Here is a 7,586-nt window from a genome sequence, read left to right as displayed (position 1 = left end):
GGGCCGGCGGAGACAGAACCGTCTCCGTATTTGCTTTGTGGACAGTAAGTGGTCCGGTGAGGCCTGTCGTTCTTGTTGCCGGAAATCATAACGGGAGGAACAAGCAGAACCGATGGTTCCTGGCTACCGTGAGGAAAATGAAAGCTCAGTTCCTGTGGCATCACCTCCACTCCTCACTCCTCCTACCCCAACCTGCTCTCCTAACACACTGTCCGTGTCTTGATCTGGGACAGCAGACTTCAGGGTGAGAGGTCCTTTGCTTCCTTCTCAGGCTCTGTCTGCCATTCAGGCACGGCCAGCTGCTGCTCCTTGGCCTGGGGTGGGGAAGGGACACAGAGCAGGGGAGACTTGCAGGCCCCTGGGGCAGAGAATCTAGGCCGGAACTTGAGTCCTAGACAGCTGTGTGATTTTGGGCAAGTGTCTTCACCTTTGTGAGCCTCATGGTTCTCAGCCCAAAAGTGGGCAATTATAGCAAAACGTTGACAGCCCCACTTAGAAAAAGAGAGTCCAGGTGTTGGAGTTAGACTTTACTTCAAACTCTGAATCTACCACTGACCAGTTATGTCAGACTTAATGGCTCGGAGCCTTAGTTTCTGAATCTGTAAAATGGGTTGTTGTAGGGACTCAGTGAGGTGATTGAACTGGGAGCACTCTGGAAAATGCAAGGCTTCACAAATGATGCTGATTTTTATCACTCAGCCCCTGGAATGCAGCTCTGAGGTGGCTCCAGAAACTGACACCCCAGTTCTCCTGACCCCAGGAACATCGTTCTAATTTGCATCCTTCCCACCAGCCAGAGGGAGGGTTTCTCCATACCCGGGCCCCCACTCCTTTTCATATTTCCTCGTTACCTGAGGCACCACCCCATTCCCACCTTGTTATAAGAACAGACTGGTAAGAAAGTCCCGAGTCTCACCCCTCACCCCTGGTCTCAGTGCCCCAGCCTCAATCTTCTGCCCTGAAAGAATTCTATTGATGCTTGGGGCCAATCCTTGGGAAGGGGTGCTGCCACCAGGACCTTTCATTCACCCTGAGGTCCCAGAACCCCGTCCTCCTTGGACCAAGCCTGCTCTTGGTGCCCAATGGCAGATGGGGGCCCACAGGAGACTCACTGTAGTGCCCTTCTACCCGGTACACTGCTAAGTCTGGCCTCACAGCACTGCCCTGTCCCGCCCTGTCCTGGCCCAGTGAGCTGGCTGGCATTGCAGGGACCAGGGTGACCATGGGGAGGAGGGTGTGAGGGCTGGGGAGGGAGAGGGCTGACAGGAGGCAGGGCCTCTGGGGGCTGAGGACTATAAAGGGGCCAGGAGGAGAGCAGGGGACGATCCAGCCTGAGGCAGGCACCTGCTTGGTCCAGGACTCACTTGCTCAGGACTCAGCGTAAGTGGGCTCAGCCTGCTCCAAGGTCTGGGGGACTCCCTGGGTCTAGGGCCTGGGATGGGGGAAGAATTGATGGTTTGCAGGACGGGGGGCATCTGGAGGCCTGAGGTCCTGTGTGGGTCTGGCTCTACATCTGGACGAACCTTGCACCCTGGAAGAGCAGTCCGTGACTGGATTGCACATGTGTGTAGGGGGAGTGGTTGTTGGTGACTGTGAACACAAATGTGTGAGTGCCTTAGAGCTTGTGAGTGATTGGGATCCGTGTGTGTGTGTGTGTGTGTGTGTGTGTGTATGACCATGACCTCCTGTATCTGCATGTCTCTCCCTGGCGGATGGGGGATGGGGGGTCGGTGGGTAGTGAACTGCAGGAGCACTTCACCCCAACCCCTTCCCTCCAGCCCCTACCCCACATCGGCCTACTCAGAGCCATCAGGCCCTGGACTTCATGCGTCCTGTGCCTCCTGCCCCATGTCCCACCTTCTCTGCTCCCTTTTTCTACTTTGCTGAGCTCTGGCTGCTGCACTGCTACAGAAGGAGCTGTCTACACTGGCCGAGGCAGTGCCTAGGCCCTAGGCGGTGAGGTGGTCAGGTCCCAGCGGCTCTTTGCTTCGCCCTCTTGTCCCCAGGCTTGGAGAAGTAGGTGATGGGTGAGGGGCTGGGTGGGTTCTGCCTCTAATGCTCTCCCACTCCTTGCTCCTCAGATGGCTGCTGCACGCCGCTGCCTCTCCCTGCTGTTCCTGTCCACGTGTGTGGCTCTGTTGCTGCAGCCGCTGCTGGGTGCCTCCGGGGCCCCGCTGGAGCCAGTGTATCCAGGGGACGACGCCACACCAGAGCAGTTGGCCCAGTATGCGGCTGAGCTCCGCAGATACATCAACATGCTGACCAGGCCCAGGTGTGTACAGAGGGAGGGTGAGTGGTCCCGGCTCCTGCCCCTTCCACGTTCTTGGGAAAGCTGAACCATTCTACTGAGCAGGCCTGGGCCCCTGTGCCCCTGGAGGATGGTACCCAAGGGCGGGCAGGAGGCAAGTGGGCTGGCACCTGGGCACAGTGCTCGCTTGCCCCAGCTGCCTCTCCCCTCCCAGATACGGGAAAAGAGACCAAGAAGAAACACCGTGGAACTTCTTGGAGTGGGGAGCCCCCAACAAAGTTGCCCCCAGGTTGGTTTGGTTCCCCGCCCTGTATGCCAGCACCCTGGGGCTGAAATGGGGGTGGAGGTGAGTTGGGGGTTTTCGGGGAGAACAGGGGCCCAGGGCTTGCCTGAGGCCTCCTGAGGTCTGAGGACTGCCCACTCCCCCTGCCATGTGCGGCCCTCTCCCCACAGGGAGCTCAGCCAGATGGACGTGTAAGCCACCCTCGCCTCCTCCGCCTCCAAGGGCAGTGCCTGCCCAGGTCTCTCCTCCACACCCGTGGCTCTGGCCAAAGCTTGCTCCCCACTCCCACAGGCTGAATAAAGCAAATCAAAGACATTGCCTCTCTCTGCGTGTCTCTGTGGACCTGGTGCATCAGGAGTAGCCAAAGGCAGGAGAGAAAGGGGGAGGGGACGGAGGGGAAGGGCAAGAGGGTGTTAGGAATGGACAGACCATCTATGGGGCCATCAGAGCCATGGAGCTCAGCTCCACTTCACGGAGGGCAAGTGTGGCCCAAGGGAGGCAGCGACTCCCCCAGGGTCACTCAGCGAGTCAGTGAAGTGGCGCTGGAGCCGGAATCTTCCATTTCAGCACCTATAGACCCTCCTGATCATTGGCCCAATAACAGCCCAGTGCCCAAGTGGACCCCCTCCCATTCTTCCCTATAGTTTAGTGTCCTTGGCATGGGGGCAGCGTGACAGCCCAGCCCAGAGGAGTGACCGGAGCAAAGGCAGCCACTGGCTGCAGGATGGCACCAGAGCTGCCCTCCTCCGGGCCGGGCACTGAGCACGGTCCGTGGGAGCACGTGAGGGGATACGAGGCTCAGCAGAAGCCTGGCCCACGAGGGGGACTGTGAAGGGTCTGGGGATGGTGTCATGTGCAGATTGTGGGGAAAGGAGCCTACTGTGTGCCAGGGCTACCTAACCTCACAGCAAGTCTGCGAGGATGATAACTGTTATCCTCACCCTCCAGAGGGGAAAGCAAGGCCGGGAGAAGTGCCGCAGTGTGTCCGAGGTCCTGCCCCAGGCCGCATTCTAATAGAGGGTCTAGCATCAGCGTTAGAGTCAGATGAGCCTGTGTTCAAACAGGAAATCTGCCACTTGCTGTCTGTGTGCTTTGGGGCAGGGATATAACCTCTCTGAGCCTCAGACTCTGCATCTGTAAAAGGGACAGAGTGACAGGGTTGTGGTGAGCATGCCATGAAATGATGCAGGTGGAACATTTAGCTGGGCCCCTGACCCAGGTAAACGGGAGCTTGCAAGGGGCAGACTTGCGATGTAGCCACTGGCCAACCGGCTGTTTCTATGGATATGTGGAGATAACAAGCTCCTCAGACGTGGAAGGAGTGGGGAGAGGCCCATGGGAGGGGCTCTGGAAGGCAGGCTTTAGGGGACTATAGGAAATATCCTTGAAGAACCTGAAATTTGGAAAGAACTTGTCCTGAGAGGTGGTGGACTCCTGGGTGCAGGAGCCATTCAGTAGGGGACAGGAGGGGCGCCATGGGGAATTCAGGTTCCAGGGAATGGGCTAACCTGTGGATTCCACACTGCAGCTCTGGGAGGGACCAGAAGGAATCCTGCACCTGGTGTGTGTGTGTGTGTGTGTGTGTGACTGGGCTTGTCTCTCCCGCTTTCCTGGGCTAGGAGCAGCTGTGGATAAGGGAGAGTCATGGTAGTAGGGGAGGGAGGGAGGAGTGAGAGAATTAGAACTTTCCTGGTTCCTGGAATGGCTTCTTCTGCCCCCCTCCGCACATGCTCAGCCTGCAGGGATGGGGGCCTGTGGGCTTGGTGCATGAGGGGACACACCTTCCTGGGCTCAGCTCCTCACATTGACCCACAGCCATGACACCACATCATCCTTCCCCTCCAGTCTGGCTGTGTCTGGTGTGTGCGACAGACCTGTAAGTGGAACCAGGCCCCAAGAGGCAAAGGGCCGGAGAGGAAGCAGCTGCCAGGCAAATGCATGTCTCAGGCTGATTCTTAAGTCCAAGGGCGTGTCTGGGAGGAGGGCTGGTTCCAGCAGATCAGAATTTGGGTTTGGATGATGGAGCCTGAAGACCTGACCCCAGAATGTTCTTTGCAGCTGAGAGGATGGGTTCTGAGTAGGGAGAGGTGTAGACACCTCCCAGCATCAAGAATTAGGACCCTGCCCGGGACACACCTGTGAGCTGGATCTGCCCCTGCCCAGGCCTCTCTGATGGCCACCAGCTTCCGGAGGAGAGCCCCACGCTCTCACCAGCTTCCCAGGAACAGGCCTGGCTGGGCTCCCAGCCCTTCCCCTGCTCTGCTTGCGGCCAGCGAGGCTGGCAGGGTTCAGGGGCAAAGGCAGGACCTTATGCTCTACACCAGCGGTTCTCAACCTGTGGGTCATGGCCCCTTTGGGGGTCAAACAGCCCTTTCACAGGGGTCGCCTAAGACCATCGGAAAATACATATATAATCACATATTGTTTTTGTGATTAATCACTATGCTTTAATTATGCTCCATTTGTAACAATGAAATCGGGGTTCAGCACAGCATGAGGAACTGTATTAAAGGGTCGGGGCATTAGGAAGGTTGAGAACCACTGCTGTACACACTAAGGGGCTGCTGCTTGTCCCTGTACCAACACTGAGGTCCCGGCCTGTCATGGAGATAGCGCCGCCCTGCTGTGTGGAAACTTGGGGTGGGGGCCTGGCTGAAGCCCTCCCCTTTGAGCTTGCTGGAATGGGCTTCTGTCGCTCTGCTCTGCCTCTCCTGGCCTTGGGGGGTGTGTGTGAGGTGCATGGGCTGCAGGAGGCGGCAGGGAAGCCCCTAAAGCTGAGGCCTTTGCCCCAGCAGGAGCTCCAGGGTCCTCTCCCCCTTGCAGTGCAGGAGGGTCCCTTCCTGTCCAGGGCCCACATTCATCACCGAAGCAACAGACATTCCATTTCTCTTTATTGTTCTCCCTGGGGGGTGGGGTGGGAGGAGTTAGGGCCCCTCTCATAAAAAATGTGAAGGAGATCCCTGGGCCCGCGAGGAGACTTGAGTCGGGCATCTGGAGGGGAAAGCGCAGCCGGGAGATGGAAGTCCCTGTGGCCCGGTACCCCTGCTCCCCAGGTCTTCCTCTCGCTCCCGCCCAACCTGCCCCCAGTTCTGAGGCTCCTGACTGGTTGGTGCTGGCTGTGCCCGGCTCTCCTACCTGGGACCCTGGGAGGAGCTCGGTGGTCAGGGTTTCGTGGCCTCTCGCGGTGCGGGGTTGGTGGGATTCAGCGGGTTGGCGGGGTTCGGTGCAGGGAGGCTTGTGGCGTTTGCTGGTGGGGGTTTCCTGGCGTTCACTGGGGGGGCTTTTGTGCTGTTGTCGGCTTTCTTGGGGTGTTTAACATCCTTAGATTTCTTGGCGTCCTTAGATTTCAAGCTGGAAAACACGGCTTTGCAGAAGTCCTGGGGTTGCGATGCGCGGGGTGGGAGGTTTGGAGTTATGTTGCGTTCGGCATGTTCTTGTTGTCTCAGGCCTGCTATGCATGTCTGGAGGGGGCGGGGCAGACAGAGCCGCGGCGGTCACGTGAGCCCACCCCTCCGACACCTCGCGGGGAGGTGAGCTGGGCGCTCAGGTCCAGGGACGGGTCTGCCCGGCGTAAGGGGGGCGGAGGGGGGAGGGTACACACGTTCACGAGCGCCCTTAGGGACATCCAGGTGCCCAGGCCCAATGGTGCCCCTCGACTTGCACAGTGACGCCCACAAAGTACCAGGGGAACGGGGGTCGGGAGGATGGACTGCGAGTGCGCCCTGAGATGGACACACACGGGCACGCGCACGCGCGCGCGCGCGCACACACACACACGCACACACACACACACGCGAGGGTGGCACAGAGCCGTTGGTCAGCGCCCTAACCTCACTGACCTCTCCCATAGCTCCTTGCTCACCCTACTTCCGCCTCTCCTGGCAGTTCCTTTAAAAAGCCAGTTCTTTTAAACTCTCCAGATTTCCTCATGGCCAACTGCCTTGCCTCCTTCGGGCATCCGCTCAAAATTCAACTTCCAGTGGGTACTACCCTGACACCCTTATTTTTTAAAAAACATATTTTATTGATTTTTTCACAGAGAGGAAGAGAGAGGGATAGAGAAATTAGAAACATTGATTTGAGAGAAACATCGATCAGCTGCCTCCTCCACAGTCCCCACTGGGGATGTGCCTGCAACCAAGGTACATGCCCTTGACCAGAATCGATCCTGGGACCCTTCAGTCCACAGGCGTACACTCCATCCACTGAGCCAAACTGGTTAGGGCTGATACCTTTATTTTTTTTTTAAGTTTTTTTAAAAAATTTTATTTAGAGAGAGCGAGGAAGGGAGAGGGATATATAGAGAGAAACATTGATGAGAGAGGAACATCATCCATGGGCTGCCTTCAGCTCACCCCCTACTGGGGATGGAGCCTGCAACCCTGGCATGTGCCCTGACTGGGAATCAGCGACCTCTTGGTTCCTGGGTTGATGCTCAACCACTGAGCCACATCAGCCGGGGAACCCCTATTTTAAAAATTGCAACCTACTCATTCATCTTGCTCTACTTTCCCCTACCCTGCTCCGTTCACCTTCTAACTTATTATATTCTGTGCTTTAAATTCTCTTTGTCCCTCCTAAATGCCCCCTAACCCCAACGCATGTAAGCACCGTTATAGCTGGGCTCTTTGCCTGTTTTATTCACTGATGTATTACAAGTACCTAGAACAGTGCCTGACACTTAGTAGTGCTAAATCATACACGTTAAAGGAATAATTACTAATACAGTTACATATACCTCCATGCACACCCCCAGCCAAGCACAGAAAAGTGTGTGCCGGCACACACAGCAACTCATATATTACGATGCCCATAAACATGATACAACCTCCCCACCCCCTCCCTAGAGCCCCTGGGACAATTCTCTCTTGACCAGAAAATCCCCTCATCCCCACCACCCAGAGCAGGGACAGAAAACCTGGCAGCTGTCCTGGCCATGGGACTGGCAGAGGGGGCTGCCCTGGTCTCAATCCTTCATGCCTTTAATGCCCTGGGGAGGGGCATTTGGTGCCAGTGTCCATCCCCACAATCGGAGAAGACAGCGGACAGGGCCCA

At 57.1% G+C, this 7,586-nt stretch overlaps 1 protein-coding gene and 1 long non-coding RNA gene across 2 annotated transcripts; one reads left to right on the top strand and one right to left on the bottom strand.

Moving 5' to 3' along the window:
* Positions 1-619: 619 nt before the first annotated feature.
* Positions 620-3,662, top strand: PPY (pancreatic polypeptide). The gene is made up of 4 exons (XM_006776853.2): positions 620-1,380; positions 2,082-2,272; positions 2,463-2,537; positions 2,702-3,662. Exons 2-4 carry the CDS (start codon positions 2,082-2,084, stop codon positions 2,724-2,726), a joined length of 291 nt encoding a protein of 96 aa, XP_006776916.1. The 5' UTR covers positions 620-1,380; the 3' UTR covers positions 2,727-3,662.
* A 1,743-nt stretch (positions 3,663-5,405) lies between these two features.
* LOC107185152 lies at positions 5,406-5,935 on the bottom strand. The gene is made up of 2 exons (XR_001516075.1): positions 5,667-5,935; positions 5,406-5,522 (listed from the first exon to the last, which is right to left on the bottom strand). It is a non-coding gene; the product is annotated as an uncharacterized LOC107185152 (long non-coding RNA).
* Positions 5,936-7,586: the final 1,651 nt, after the last annotated feature.

This window comes from Myotis davidii, unplaced genomic scaffold, assembly GCF_000327345.1.
Source record: "Myotis davidii unplaced genomic scaffold, ASM32734v1 scaffold109, whole genome shotgun sequence".
Taxonomy (NCBI): domain Eukaryota; kingdom Metazoa; phylum Chordata; class Mammalia; order Chiroptera; family Vespertilionidae; genus Myotis; species Myotis davidii.
This window is presented reverse-complemented; position numbering and strand designations above follow the sequence as displayed.

Coding starts and splice junctions, on each gene's coding strand:
- PPY (XM_006776853.2), top strand. CDS start 2,082: ATGGCTGCTGCACGCCGCTGCCTCTCCCTGCTGTTCCTGTCCACGTGT. Junction 2,273..2,462: donor AACATGCTGACCAGGCCCAG/GTGTGTACAGAG, acceptor CTCCCCTCCCAG/ATACGGGAAAAGAGACCAAG. Junction 2,538..2,701: donor CCCAACAAAGTTGCCCCCAG/GTTGGTTTGGTT, acceptor CTCTCCCCACAG/GGAGCTCAGCCAGATGGACG.